Here is a 15,630-nt window from a genome sequence, read left to right as displayed (position 1 = left end):
GCGTGTAACCAGTTGTCTCGTGCTTCGCTGAACGATACGCCAGCAGGAACATCTGGATGCGCTTGTCCCAATTCCGTTGGTCTTTATCAACGATTTTCCGCAGATGTTCTTCGAGCGTTCGGTTGAATCTCTCTACCATCCCATCTGATTGTGGGTGTAACGCTGTTGTCCGTGTCTTGTGGATGCCCAATAATGTACAGACTTCTTGGAAAATGGAAGATTCGAAATTTCTGCCTTGATCTGAGTGTAATTCGACGGGCACTCCGAACCGTGTTATCCAATTTTCAACAAACGCTTCGGCTACGGTCTTCGCTTCCTGGTTTGGTAAGGCATATACTTCTGGCCATTTACTGAAATAGTCCATGACAACCAGCAGATATTTGTTTCCGGCCGTACTGGTTGGGAACGGACCTGCAACATCCATTGCGACTCGTTCAAATGGTGACCCCACGTTGTACTGTTGTAGCCTACCGCGACTTTTGGCTTTAGGACCTTTAGATGCCATGCACTCTACGCAATTACTTATCCATTCTGCTATGGAATCTCGACAACCGATCCAGTAGAACCGTTGTTTAATCTTCTCTATAGTTTTTGTAATTCCAAGGTGCCCTCCACTAGGTCCATTGTGATATTCTTTCAATACTTTCGGGATCATGGACTTTGGTACTATGATCAGCAGACGAGACTGTTTGCCATCTTCGCTTTCCCAGGTACGATGAAGGTATCCATTAACGAGGTTTATGCTGTTCCATTGGGCCCAATATGCTTTTGCCGTTGGACTCTCGCTACTTATTTGTTCCTTTGGTGGTCGTACCCCATTTTCTATTATTCTATTATCAGCTTTGCAAGATCAGGGTCCTCCAGCTGATTGATTCTGATGCGGTGAGGAGTCCAATCATCTTCAGGTTCTATATTCAGTAATCGCACGTCGATTATACCTTCTTTTCCTTCTGATTTGGAGCAATGTTTACATTCCAGTGGGCAAGGGCGACGTGATAATGCATCCGCATTTTTGTGGTGAATCCTCTTTCGGTGTTCTGTTGGTTGATTCCGTTTTGATGGGTTTACCCTTATATTGCAATTACGGGCAAAGTGACCCGCTTTTCCACAGTTGAAACATCTGCCTGTTGTATTTACTCGCTGTGCAGCAATTGTCTTCAGAGTCTTCAATATTTCTTCCATCAGCGCCGGTTGTTCCATTTCAACCCTTTGTACTTTGGGTGCTGGTTTACTTAGTAGGGAAGCTGTTTCCTGTGTGAGGGCGTGCGAAACCGTTTCAGCAAACGTTCTTTTTGGCAATGCATATGTGGCGCGTTTGGTGTCCACATCACGAATTCCATTTATGAAACATTGAATTTTTACCCTCTCAATGTAATCCACAGGTGCATCTGCATTTGCCAAATGAGCCAGTCGTTCTATTTCAGTTGCGAACTCTTGCAATGACTCGTTCATTTTCTGACCCCTATTTTGCAGTTCGATCTGGTATATTTGTTTCCGGTGCTCACTACCATATCGTCTTTCTATCGCACTCATCAATGCCTCATAGTTGTCCCGTTCACAGTCTGGAATAGTCTGAAGGATTTCTGCCGCAGGTCCTTTCAATGATACAAACAAGGACGCCACTTTGTCCGCTGCATTCCAGTTATTGGCCATTGCTGTCTTTTCAAACTGAAGTTTGAAAATTTGAAATGGAATACTTCCATCGAATGTGGGTGCCTTCAATCTTTGATTATTTGTTGATGGTGCAGGGCCATGTAGTTGCAGTTCTCGCACACGATTACTTAACTGAAGAACTTCTGATTTTAAATTTTCTTCGTCATTTTTTAAAGTGCTTAATTCGTCTTCAAATTTTGAAAATTTCTCTTGCACTTGTGTATTATTTTCTGTAATCTGTTGTGCCAAACGCTTTTCTAACTGCGTATTATTTTCAGTCATTTGTTGTGTAAGGCGAGACTCTAACTGTGATGTATTTTCAGCTATTTGCGTTATTTGCTGTGCCAGACGATTTTCTGTTTGCACTACATTCTCGGCTATTTGCTGTGCCAGACGATTTTCTGTTTGCACTGCATTTTCTGTTATTTGTGATATATTTTCAGCTATTATTTGCTTAAAAGCCACTAACAGCATGTTCATGTCTGCACTTGATGATGCTCGTTGTTCTTCTACTTTTTCTTCTACCTTTGTAGAAGTTTCTGGCCCATCAAATTCGAACTCGTCCACATTAATTCCATCCGCTTCCATTGCTTCACGTAATCGTGCCTGCAGATCCGCCTTTTGCCCGCTTATCGGCAAATTACGCTCCTCCAGTTCTTTTTTTAATTGCTGAATTCTCAATTCTCCGAATTTAACCATCTTGAATTTGGATTATTTGACAATCCCACTTCTGACACCAATTGTTACGAATTTACTCTTTGCTAGTTCACTTTGTTAGGTTCGTATCTCTGGATTGACAAATGAAATCAACACTGTTTAATTTAATTCGACAACTCTTTATTTCACAACTCGTCTACACTATAGCAGTTTACTCTTAGCACTGATTGATTACGTTGGCGCTGCCACGGCTTATATAGCCACGCACTTCTCGCTGATGCCGACGTGTCCTTCTAGAATATCGCGTCTGGAAATTACCAGAACATACGGCTATACGGCGCCAGACGCAAGCAGACAGTCGCGGCGCCAGACTCAGCAATTGTTTAACTAGACGAGCAGACAGTGTGGCGCCAGATGTCTACAACAAGACAAATGCTATTCCATATACCTACAGCTATTGTTCATAATCAGGGATGCATATAGTAATACAAATATAACTTAATACTACTTTTTGTAACAATATGTTTGGAATGTCGATAGTTGTTCTCTATCTTACTTACGTATTCTCCCATGCAATTGAAAATTACAGAAAATGTGACAGTGTTAGTGAACAGCTGAAAATGTTTCAATGTGTTTGTGCAATCTGTTACCTCCATCTTGCAGGGTATATTTACGAGGAAAACCAGCATTGCTACACCTTAAAAACCAAAAGTGAAGGATTTTCAGCGGTTCACAGCATTTTCTTTGTTTGTACTTTCGAGTGATTCTCTTTTCTTTATTAACTTTAAAAAAACTATAAAGAAGATTTTTCAAGCTAAAATTGAATATGTGAACACTTTTCCATATACATATTATACATACATATATGAATTTATGAATAATGTGTGATTTATATTTAATAAACACAGATAAGTAAAATCGTGTGATAATATTATAATATAACGAGCGAATACCCGGGGTGACTGAAGTACTTTCGCGTAGCACTCCTTTCTGCGTTGGCGGCCTTCGGCCGCGCTCTAAAAAAATAACCTGGCCGAGCGAATATCCGGGGTGACTGAAGTACTTTCGTGTAGTAATCCTTTCTGCGTTAAAAATAAAAAATATATTGACTTTTTTTTATAAAGTGGTTATAATTTTTGGTTATCATGCACTCATATTGAAACAAAATTTGAGTTTTCGTTATAAATTGGAAAAATTTGGTTATTATATCTGCCAGCGACATCCATTTATTTTTGATGATTCATTGGTTTGTATTTTAGGTGACGATATATATGTTATTGTATTTAAAATATGAGTTTGAGTGCATAATAACCAAAAAATATAACTATTTTAGATCCAAAACTGAAATTTTGTTTCAATATAAGTGCTTGATAACCAAAAAATATAACTACTTTATATCCAATATTGAAACAAAATTTAAGTTTTCGTTATAAAATGGATTCATTTTGGTTATTATATCTGTCAGCGATATCGATTTATTTTTGATGATACATACATTGGTTTGTATTTTAGGCGACGGTACATATTATTATATTTAAAATATGAGTTTTGGATATAAAGTGGTTATATTTTTCGGTTATCACGCACTCATATTGAAACAAAATTTGAGTTTTCGTACTGTACTGTATACTTTATTACTTATATTATTATACTTATATATAACGTATATTACTGTATTTTAGGTGACGATATTTATATTGTTACGAATTTACTCCTTGCTAGTTTTACTTTACTAGGTTCGTATCTCTGGATTGACAAATAAAAGTCGTTTAATTCACTTCAACATAATCTCTTTATTTTACAACTCGTCTACACTCAGTTTACTCTTAGCACTGGTTGATTACGTTGGCGCTGCCACGGCTTATATAGTCACGCACTTCTCGCTGATGCCGACGTGTCTATCTAGAATATTGCGTCTGGAAATTACCAGAACATAATGCTATACGGCGCCAAATGCAGCTATTGCTTAGAGAAGCAGACAGCCGTGGCGCCAGACTCAGCAATTGTTTAAGTAGATAAGCAGACGGCTGCGGCGCCAGATCTCTATTGTTTCGACAAGCAGACAGCCGCGGCGCCAGATGTCCATATACCTACAGCTATTGTTCATAATAAGGGATGCATATAGCAATACAAATACAACTTAATACTACTTTTGTAACAATATTATTATAGAGCGCTATTGCATGAAGCAACTTTTTGTTGCTGTCGCCCATTACGGGGCATCTCGACAGGATAAAATCTATGTCTTACAAACTGTCAAATCTATTGCTATTGCCATTGCCAAATCTGTATGTGGGCATTTGTTATCATAACATAATCATTTGCGCAAAGGCGTAGGGTAGGTAGGTTCGAGCTGATGTAGCGCATGCTTTGAGCTCTTGAAAAATTTATTTTTTCACATTGCGAAATGCCGCCAGGTAGGTAGCTGATACAGCGCATGTTTTGAGCTCTTGAACTGTTTAAATCTTTTATGAGGAAAATAATAAAAAGGATTACGATCCTTTTTTACAAATGTATTTCTGGAAAAAATAAGAATTCATATTTTTGGACTGCTATATAATAATTGTGGCATAAAATTTATATACCAATTAAAATAATAAATTTAATATGAGCAATGATCTTTTGATTAATGCTTGTATAAGTTCATTAAATTTAAGATTTCGCTCATTCTCAGCCGAATTTGAATGATTTTTCTGTAAATTATCAATATTAGACTAAATATTAATTTTTGGAAAAATGTTATTTTGAAAATGTACTTTATATTCATAATATAACACAGTCGTCTTAATACTCGCTCTATTAAATTTCATATTATTTAATGGAATATGTTGCCTCTTAGAAATGAAAACTGCGCTGTCAAACTGCTGAAGTGACAGCTTATTAGTTTACCATATATTGTAAGCAATAAGCAATATGGAGTCTCCACAGGCAATAGGCACGGTAATACAGTTAGTAAGGCATAGATTTTATCCTGTCGAGATGCCCCGTTACCTTCATACGTTAATGGGATGCTCAACTTATTCCATGGTGAGAGCGCCTCAAAATAAGCGTTTTTTATTTTTTCATTTCGATCTGGACATTTTCCATTATGGCCAGATCGAACAAAATAAGAATTTTTTGGCATTTTAAATTAAAATACCCAACATTTATTACGATTGCAAATTATTATATATTGGACTTTTATTATATGGCGAAACTACTTAATTCCTTTTTTATGATTTTATGGTATATTAAAACAACTGACTTTCGATCTTTCAATACTTAATAAGGTGAATTAAGCCTGTTAGTTCTCAATTAATAAATGTTTTTAATCAATTGTAATAGAAAATTAATTCTATTATGCATCAAATTGCAAAACGTTTCATCAAATATATTTAAATTTCGCATTTTCTTTGATTTTCATTGTTTTAAATTTTTATTAGCGCTCTTGAACGGCGGCAACAAATTCCTCCGTTCACATATATTTTTGGTGTAATTTCAATCTGTCCGTTCCAGTCATTCCAATTGCAAAACGTCAACACCTACCCAATCCAGTCAACTGTCAAAGTTCGGTAGGTGAGCGGCTCTCACATTTCCAGTGACAGGAGAGTTGGAGATATCTTTATCTCTGGTGTATTCAACAAAGTGAACAAAGTATTTGACTTACGCTTATTTGACAATAAAATAGTAAACAATTCATGTATTTGTTTATATTAACCCGTGTGTTTTTTTTTTTGATCTTGAAAAATATGAAGCCACTTGCTTTACATACATACATATAAAAGATAAATATAAACGTAATAGATATAGAGACAACCAATTTTTTTGTTCTCAACGTTATAATGAATTCATATTTACTTTACAAACAATTACATACGTGTATAAATGCAACATTATTCACAAATTTTATTGTAACTATATATATACGTCGTTACCAGTACCCTGCCAAACTATTAGAAACTGTATACAGATGTTTATGCGACTCTTTAAATTATAATAGTTATTATAATTCTTTCATATAGTTCATTCCAAAGCATAAATCAAAAATTAAATGAGTAGTTTTGTTTCTAATATTGTATTTTCAAGTAAGTGTATAAAACATTTTTTTGTCGTTGTGATATTTTTGATGCAACTGTTTATTTTTCAAATTTTTGTTCTAATGCTTGATTCGAAAATGTATCCTGCACCTAAAAAACAATTTCTTGACATTATCCTCAAGAGCAATATCTTTGCATTTATCAAAAAGTATGTCTACCAAATTTCTGTCACTGCAAATGTTGTCGTTATTTACATTTATAAACACGTCTTCTAAAAGTTTTAACTGGTCTAAAAAATTTTGGTTCGGTTTTTTAAGTCCTATCCCCCCTCGCTGGTCTACCCATGTCCATGTACTATCAGTTGAAATTCTGTCACCTAAATTTAATTTGTGTATTAAAAAACCACCCAAATATTCCAGTCCATCTTCATAAAATGAACCCAAACTTGTACTACTTAAATTTTGATTATTAATTTTGTCAAGCTCTTTACTTAAAAAGTGTTCTTCATGTAGTGTCAGCCACTTTGCATCGTCCTCTTGTACGTTCAATGTTGAGCTTAAACTTTCGGTGTTCCGTGCTACAAAAAAAAAACACACATTAAATAAAAACACTTTAAAGGATCATTTAAATATGTCTACCAAACATATATTTTCGAAGTCGATATTTAAAATGTAGCGGTGTCGGATGGTCATATTGCCCCCCAACCCTTCTCATAGCGCCAAAAAAATGCTCCAAGATGTCTTGATTCAGGCGCTGCGTTAAAATATATTCGATCCCAAAGTTTCCATGTAGGTACTCAAGTAATAGCTTAAGAGACGTTGTGGAAAAAATTACTCCCTTTTGAAGAGGAGCTATGCATCGTTTATTTGGAATCAAGGGCTCAGACATTATTTTTGACATTTTTTCGAGCACTTCGTTTTGTTGCAAAAGTGCTTTTCCATATGGCATTGTGAACGGAGTTTGATTAGAACGATACGTCCGAGACTGTCGTTAGGTTCAAAACTAGCTTAATTGTCTGTACTGTTATAATTTTAAATAAAACCACTATCTATAAAGTGATTTCTAATTAATTTTAAAAGGTGCGGTGAATCAGCAAACACGAATACACGCTGTGTATCACTATTAGGATGATTGAACCAAGTTTTTGCTAATGAATTAGTTTAAATTATTGTAAATTAAGAAGCATTCTAGCATTCTCATAAAAATATAATAATATACCACTTACAAGTTGAGATACCGATATCTTTCCACATTGCTTGATTAGAAGGCCCCATGTCCGAAACGACTCCTACGACTGTAAAGTTTGCTGAATATAGTTTTGAGATTATGTTCTCCAATGTATCTTTCTTAATCCATAAGTTTAATCACATTTTCTAACAGCCCTTCATCCATTTTCAATTTTCGCACCCAGTTATTCAAAGTGACCACACACGGAAGAGGATAACCATTTTTTAGCAAATGCCTATATGCTATCGGTCCTGATGCATGTAAGATAACGGGCGATGAAAAGTCTGACCATAACCAATGTATATTTTTATTTACAATCAGCTTCATAATCTGACCTTCCGTAAGAAACTTTTTCACTGCGGTTACAAGCTTACTCGAGCTCGCTACTTCACTCTCTAGCGACCTAACTTGAAGTTCTACATTTTTCTGTTCCGTGGCAACTATATGTTCTGCATCGCTAATACATAAGAAAATGATACGGTTTTCAGCTCAGAAAGATATTAAGAACTAAGAAAAATCGTTATATCGAATGCTTTATACTTTTCATGAACATATAATAAGTACCATGTTTTGTATGATCAATTAGTTGTTTAGAAGGTGAAAATATAACGCAAAATGTATGACATGTTGTAAGGGAGCTATTTGTTACTGTCATTTTATTTAATCGGTTCCGACAAATGATTACCCCTACATGTAAACGTATTAGCCATATCACATTAAAATTTAGTCTAAAGACACCCCAAAGTATATTCACATTATACAACGAGGAGTATTAATACAAACGCATGGTACCACGATATCATACCATGTGTCATTTTCAAATGATGTTCATGTGATACTTTGCAAGGCAATTTTCCCCTACAGGTTAGAGAGGGCTTGTTGCATTGCCTTGTATAAACTAGACATCCAAAAATAACTTACTCGGTTTGAACAGCTGCGTTGGCAAGAGCATTATTAAAAAACGCGTGGTTCTCGTTCATGTGCACCAGAAATTTACATCAATTCCACAACAGAAACTCCTTACCACAAAAACTACAGCACAGCATGTATAGCTTCCGATCAGTTGTTAAAATTTTCGCGCAAACAAGTTTGTCTTGAGACCTAATCAATAGTAAAAACGTAAAATTTCTATTTATCAAAATATGAGGGTTTCTTACTTTTTTTCTTGAAGATTGGGAAGTAAGTTTAATGAGGGTACTGCATCTTTTATTTCCTCCGCCTTAAAATGTAGCCCACATATTCTCGATGACAAACTAAGTTGTACGCCACATACTTTTTCCCATTCCTTCCGTTGCGATTTGTCAGTTGGAGCACAAAACATTGGTAAGTTGCTTCCATGAGTTGTTTTGCATAGGCAACAAATATTCGGCATTTTATTCAGTTATTTAAAAAAATATTGTTTTTCGTTTTGAAATTTGCTTACTTTTGAATTTCCGAATTTGAATTTTTGAATAAGTGTAAGGGTTAAGTCAATGACAACATTCATGTCAAATAAGCGTAAAGAAAAATTAAATGTCATATACTTAGTTCACTTTGTTGAATACACTTTGTATTGCGCAACTCTGTTCGAGTTTTTTTCTCATTCTCTTTCACTTTACTTTAACCCATTGTCGTTTCTTTTTCCTTATAGGTATTTGGGCCACTCTATCACATATATTAATCAGTTCTGTCAATTAAGAAATACATTTTATTTATAATTCAAAATTAAAACAAAGATTATATGACAGACTTTCACATATATCACCCTTTTCACTATCGTCTGAATCAATTTGTATGGCTTTCTCCATACATTTCATAATATCTTTAATTACATAATTCGATTTTTTCGTCATACTCCATTTTCTAAAATATTTGTATTATATTATGTATATTTGTACACATATTTGCAAATTACTTACCAAAAGATGAAATTAAATTTTTTAAATATTGTTACAAAAGTAGTATTAAGTTGTATTTGTATTGCTATATGCATCCCTTATAATGAACAATAGCTGTAGGTATATGAAATAGCATTTGTCTTAGACATCTGGCGCCGCGGCTGTCTGCTTGTCGAAACAATAGACATCTGGCGCCGCACTGTCTGCTTGTCTACTTAAACAATTGCTGAGTCTGGCGCCGCGGCTGTCTGCTTGCGTCTGGCGCCGTATAGCATTATGTTCTGGTAATTTCCAGACGCAATATTCTAGAAGGACACGTCGGCATCAGCGAGAAGTGCGTGGCTATATAAGCCGTGGCAGCGCCAACGTAATCAACCAGTGCTAAGAGTAAACTGATATAGTGTAGACGAGTTGTAAAATAAAGAGATTTTGTTGAAGTGAATTAAACGGCTTTTGGTTTCATTTGTCAATCCAGAGATACGAACCCAGTAAAGTAAAACTAGCAAGAAGTAAATTCGCAAACTATTAATACAAAAAAAATATACGCAAATGCAACTATGTACTACGAAGGAAAGAACACGAATGCCGATAAACGTCGCAGCGAGCTGTTACGAATAAGAACACAAAGCAAGTTACTGAACACTGGAAACTCGGCGCGATTTTCCTCTCCTCGTCGCCCCCTAGCCTATAAACCTGGAGTTGCCACGACAAAAGTTGCTTTGTGTAATAGCCGAAATATTAAAATATGAGTTTTGGGTATAAAATGGTTATATTTTTCGGTTATCATGCACTCATATTGAATCAAAATTTGAGTTTTCGTACTGTACTGTATACTTTACACTTTATTACGTAATATTATTATATAATATTACTAATACATGTATATAATATTACTTATTTGCTTAATAAATTTAAAAAAAGAAAATATCCATATGCATGAATAGAGGAATTTTTGCGAAAAAGAGGAATTTCAGCGAATTGCCTTATCATCACATGGCAGCCCTCCATTTCGTCGTAATTTTTGGTAATCAAATGAGATTCAAATGTATTTTTTAAAATAACGATTTTTTAGGTAAAAAACCTGCTAAAAGTGTAAAATGTGGATTTATTTAAAAGATTATAGTGTAATTTAATTAATTTGAAAAAAAATGTGAATAAAGTGTGTTTATCGTGGTGAATTTTGCGAATTTTTGAACTTTAAGGTCGAATATCTCGTAAACTAAGCGTTTGCGGACCCTATAACCCTGTATGTTTTTTAACCCATTTACAACCATTGTACTCGCTTGTGTACAGAAAATCAGTCAAGTTTAGGCATGTGGCGTAACTCAATGCTAAGTATTTGCACACAAATTTTTGATCATATGCGTAGTTTTATTCCTAGAAACAACAAAAAAAATATATTCGCAAATACATACTTACAGCTTTTTTTTGAGTAAAACCGCTTTTTGCGTTGGCGGCCTTCGGCCGCACTTCAAAAAAAATAACCCTGGCCGATCCAACACCGGGGTGTGTCAGGTTTTTTTTGGGGGTAAACCTCCTTTTTGCGTTGGCGGCCTTCGACCGCGATTAAAAAAAAAATAGCCCTGGCCGATCCAACACCGGGGTGTGTTAGATTTTTTTTGAGTAAAACTCCTTTTTGCGTTGGCGGCCCGATCAAAAATCATGATGTATCAGGAAAAGGGGCAATGAGTTATGTATTTGGGGTATACTCTTATTTTTTTATTCATTTTTATTCGATTGATAAATGTATAATTATGGCAACACTTATTATCTGTCAACACGGAATACTTTTGTTATTGTGCATGGAATGAAATTTGTGTAAAATATAAAATGCTTATTTTAAGCAAATAACTAAATAATTACTGAAAAATAAATATGTATAAACAATGTAATGAAGTATATGCACTTATAACTGCATAATATGAGATAAATAATTACTAGAAATCGAGAAATTGCAAGATAAAATTTGCAAAATTTTCAACTTTAAGTGCAAATATCTCGAAAACTATAAGTTTGCGGCGGCAACAATTATATATTTTCGTAATCTGGAGAAGCAGCTCTATCCAACCATACCACTTTTAACCCTGAAATCGTGGGATGGTATACTAAAGCCGACCCTTCGTGTTTTTATGGAAAGAGATATAAACAACTTTCACAGGCTTTAGCTGACATCGCGGATGATGATGAGGCAGATGACGTCGATATCGTTATGATTCCTCCTGATGTTGATGTCAATACTGACGAAGAGGAAGGTGATGAAGATAACATAAATGAAATAAACTTGCCTGACGACGTTGCTGGATACGTTGAAGTATTCAATAACAGCATACACTTTGACAGCGAAGATGAAATACCACTTGCCCAGCTACAAAGAATGGGTGCTTAAATACGTTCTGTAAGCCCTATTTGGAACAACGAAGCATGCAACTTGACAATGGATTCGACTACTAAATATGTATATAGAAAATAAGATGAAAATGGATTTGGATGGTAATAGTCCCGTTGAGGTATTTGAGACACTGTTTTATAAAGAACAAACTTCTAAAAAAAATTCGCATAAAACAATACAAACAATAATGAATTTGACAAGTCTGATAAAATGGCAAAAACTAGCCCACTTCCGAATCTATTATGCGAAAAGTTTCAAAGGTGGGGTTTTTTCAAAAGTCATGAACTTCTATGTATGTTGCGTGAGAAAAACTTCAAAGCCGTAGGAGCAACGAGAGAAAATAGAACTAAAAAATGTCCTTTGAATCAAAAAAAAATATTTCCAAAAACAAGCAAGAGGATATTTCGAGATCAAATACGACCACAATAATAAAATATTGTTTGTCAAGTGGAATGACAATAATGTCGTAATTATGGGAACTAATTTTGATACGGTTGAACCGTTGAAATACGTAAAACGTTGGTCAAAAATGGTTGTTGTTGTTGTAGCGGCAGAGTTCTGCCGAGTTGACAGTCCTTGGCCGGATATAAATCCGGGTCCGTTCCGGTTACGTAGACCCGACTGTCGTGGGAACGGGTCAAAAATGGTGGTGACCGCTGCTTACTTCGATGATGTGCTCCACAATGGTAAACGCTTGGAAGCTGTACAAAAACGTGAATAATAGTATCAAAGATTTGCTTGAGTTTCAACGTGACATTACGCGATACTACCTACGACACTACACATTGAAAAGATATTCTAAGCGCGCGTTAGCTCCAAGTGTTTCTACAGCTGGAGGAGCACATTTTCCAAAGAGAATCCTCAAGCCTCTTAGATGCAGAGTCTACCATAAACGAATCAGGTGGATTTGCGAGCTATGTGGTACTGCTTTGTGTGTGGAACGCGATTGTTTTAAAATAGCCCACTCATAAATATTTTATACACTCTTGACCATTGTACTCGTGTGGGTACAGAAAAATGTTCGTATATGTAAGAAAAAAAATTTTTTTTTGTTCATCTCTACGATGGTATAAATCAATAAAAAACTGAAAATTTTAAATAAACTTTTTTTTAACTCCTTGGTTGTAAATGGGTTAATCAGGACTTTCTCTTTCCAACGGTACCTTCAAATCGCGGCACCAAAGAAATTGGAATTGTGCCTTTCTACTGACCCTACTAACACCGTTTCTTCAGTTTCTAACCCCATTAAATACATCAACGCAATTTAAGTTTAATCTGTCTGTTACTAAATTAAATTTTTATTTAATCAGAAATGTTAAGAACCATTAAGGTTAAGAATTTATATAAAACGCGTACAAATATCGCAAAACATCCTTATTAAATCCTATTAATTTGGGCCTTCCAGAAACGTATTCGCATTTTTCAAAAAGATCAAGATTAGATGAGTGAAACCAATAATTCTTAGCTCCTCCTAAGTCATCGATACGTAGGTCATTTAGTTGAAATACACCAAAGTGAAATATGCGGCCATCAGTCTGTATACTTTGCACAACTATGGGCCTAGTCAATTTTTCGACGTCAGAATCCTAATAAAAAAAATACATATATATTAGGATTATGTAAACGCATATATGTATGTATAAATTACACCATAAAGTTGTTTAGCACGTGCTGCAGCTACTGCAAATGCTTTGAGCATATTGCGACTTTGAAATTGAGATAAATTTACGGGGACGTCATGAAGGTTTGCCACTTTGTCATTATCAAAATATATGAATATTGTATGAGGATGAAAATTTATGTCGCGACTAAAAGCTGAAACGTAAAACCTTACAATTTATGCAAATTAATTAATAAAAAACTTAAGAATTCTTACGGCTAATTGTTTTATTTGAGTATAAATGCTCTTTTGGCATTGATATTGTGCTTTTTAGGGGATATATATTTGGTATTTCTGAATCGAATATTCCTTTAATGGGTGCCAAGGCTCGACTTGATGTAATGAACTTCTCTGCCTTCACCCGAAAGAGTAACATTTCTTCTTTTCTAGGCAAAGTAAAATTAAAATTGACCTGGTCAATTATGCGCCGTTGGCAATTTATGTCGCGACCTGCAATCTTCTCGCATTCGGTTATCAATTTATTTAACAATATCGAACTGTAAAAATATAGCGTTAACATATTCCTATGTGAAATATTTATTACCTACATTTTCCTTTCTTTTGGTATACCATACTCTCGGCGGAAATTATATCCAATACGGAAATTGTCCCTTGTTTTAGGCAACTTTGCTTGATCTGCTGAAAATATATTTGAAGCCACAATTGCTTCTTTTATATTGCGCTCGCACAATCCAGTTATTTGAACTCTTTCTAAAGAATCCTGTATACAACCCGGCAAACTTTGTTCTTCAATAGTATTTGTAAGCACTACAGCTTGCTGAATACCCTTAAGTAATATGTTATTGTCACCAAATAAGTAGCTCGGCTTTGTGTTCCAATTGAGATTAATAACCTCCTCGCCAATATATTTGCTGTCATTAAACTCATACTTTATTAGACTAAACAATTTTTTCTACATAAATTTCTACCTTTCTCGCTGGTTGTGCGCCTCAGATTTCGCAATGTCAGTAACACTTTGTAAAGTAATACCATTCTTTATGACTTCTTCCACAGCTCCTGTATCACCTGGTATTCTTTTCCCTTGAACTAACCAATGTTTCTTAAAAGTCCATCCTAGATGTTGGGCGCATAATTTGTTGGTTAACCGCATTTTTCTAAATGAAATTTTGTAGTATAACTACTTAATCGTCTCTCGTTGGCTAAAATTACCTTCCACTCAATAATTTGATCTGAACACTAAGGACAACTGCTACAATTAGGACTAAGATATAGAATTCAATAAAAATTCACCAAAATTTGCATCTAGGAACAATAAAAAGACCTATGAAATTTCACAAATAGTGAGAATACAAACATTCGATAACTTGCATAACATCCGTTCTCACACGAGTACTGTTGTCGTCCAAAATAGAAGTTCCTATTAGGTAATTTGACATCACTTTCGTTATTAATTGCAACAATGCAATTTTCTCCTATTTTCAAAGCATTTTTCTAACATATTTGTAACTTTCATATCCTACTTCGCGTCTACCTTTTTTACTTTATATTAATTAGTGTAAAAATTAACTTTTATTCAATATTTCACTTGTGTTCAATTATTTATTCAAACAATAACAAAAGCACGACTACACGACTGCAGGCTCTCGGTTGTCGCCCTCGCTCACTTAAAAATATTTTTAAATTTGCCGACGACAGCAGAGAAGAGAAGATGCCACTAATATGTAAAAGCTCTAACAAACCCGACGTTATTTTACATAGAGAAGCATAAAATAGCCCTATTATATCACTTGTAATAACAATGGATACTTTAAAACAGATAACATAAACAGTTTTGAGCATTGTCTGCATTCCGCATCCGCATTTTCAGGACTAATACATTTGCGATGTTCTATAGAGAAATAGTAGCTTTGGAGTCTCTCAATCAATCGTGCCAAATTTTCTTCTGGGTTCCTAAATTATAGAAACCAATAAAAGCTGCATTAGTTGTCCTGATTTGAAAAAAAAGTTTATGCATTTCACCAACATTACATATCAGTAAATTACCATATACCATCTTCAACATTAAAAATCATTATATTAAGTTTGTCACGAAGTTTGTAACACCCAGAAGAAAGCGTCAGAGATCCTATAGAGTATATATTTAAATGATCAGTATGTTGACTGAGTCGATTTACCCATGTCCACTGTTTG

General features: G+C 34.9%; 2 protein-coding genes across 2 annotated transcripts in view; both read right to left on the bottom strand.

Moving 5' to 3' along the window:
- Positions 1–821: 821 nt before the first annotated feature.
- The window catches only part of LOC125776324 (uncharacterized), a 369,137-nt gene continuing 354,328 nt past the window's right edge, over positions 822–15,630 (bottom strand). Inside the window, exon 2 of the mRNA XM_049448053.1 lies at positions 822–2,271. Within this exon, the coding sequence (XP_049304010.1) occupies positions 826–2,271 (1,446 nt within the window). The 3' untranslated portion in view covers positions 822–825. The remainder of the gene's footprint in view (positions 2,272–15,630) is intronic.
- Positions 13,083–15,070, bottom strand: LOC105234196 (39S ribosomal protein L37, mitochondrial). Its single transcript, XM_029548673.2, has 7 exons — positions 14,809–15,070; positions 14,650–14,742; positions 14,409–14,594; positions 14,028–14,351; positions 13,696–13,976; positions 13,468–13,634; positions 13,083–13,405 (listed from the first exon to the last, which is right to left on the bottom strand). Exons 3-7 carry the CDS (start codon positions 14,588–14,590, stop codon positions 13,151–13,153), a joined length of 1,209 nt encoding a protein of 402 aa, XP_029404533.1. The 5' UTR covers positions 14,591–14,594; positions 14,650–14,742; positions 14,809–15,070; the 3' UTR covers positions 13,083–13,150.

Source organism: Bactrocera dorsalis, chromosome 2 (genome assembly GCF_023373825.1).
Source record: "Bactrocera dorsalis isolate Fly_Bdor chromosome 2, ASM2337382v1, whole genome shotgun sequence".
Classification (NCBI taxonomy): domain Eukaryota; kingdom Metazoa; phylum Arthropoda; class Insecta; order Diptera; family Tephritidae; genus Bactrocera; species Bactrocera dorsalis.
The sequence above is the reverse complement of the archived record's forward strand: the minus strand, read 5'-3'. Positions and strand labels throughout refer to the sequence as shown.

What these genes read in the sequence shown, in the direction of transcription:
- LOC105234196 (XM_029548673.2), bottom strand. Translation starts at nt 14,590, where the DNA reads ATGCGGTTAACCAACAAATTATGCGCCCAACATCTAGGATGGACTTTT. An exon ending in GCGCACAACCAGCGAGAAAG is followed by an intron (nt 14,352 to 14,408) that starts GTAGAAATTTAT and finishes GTTTAATGACAG; the next exon opens with CAAATATATTGGCGAGGAGG. An exon ending in CTCAAATAAAACAATTAGCC is followed by an intron (nt 13,635 to 13,695) that starts GTAAGAATTCTT and finishes TTTACGTTTCAG; the next exon opens with CTTTTAGTCGCGACATAAAT.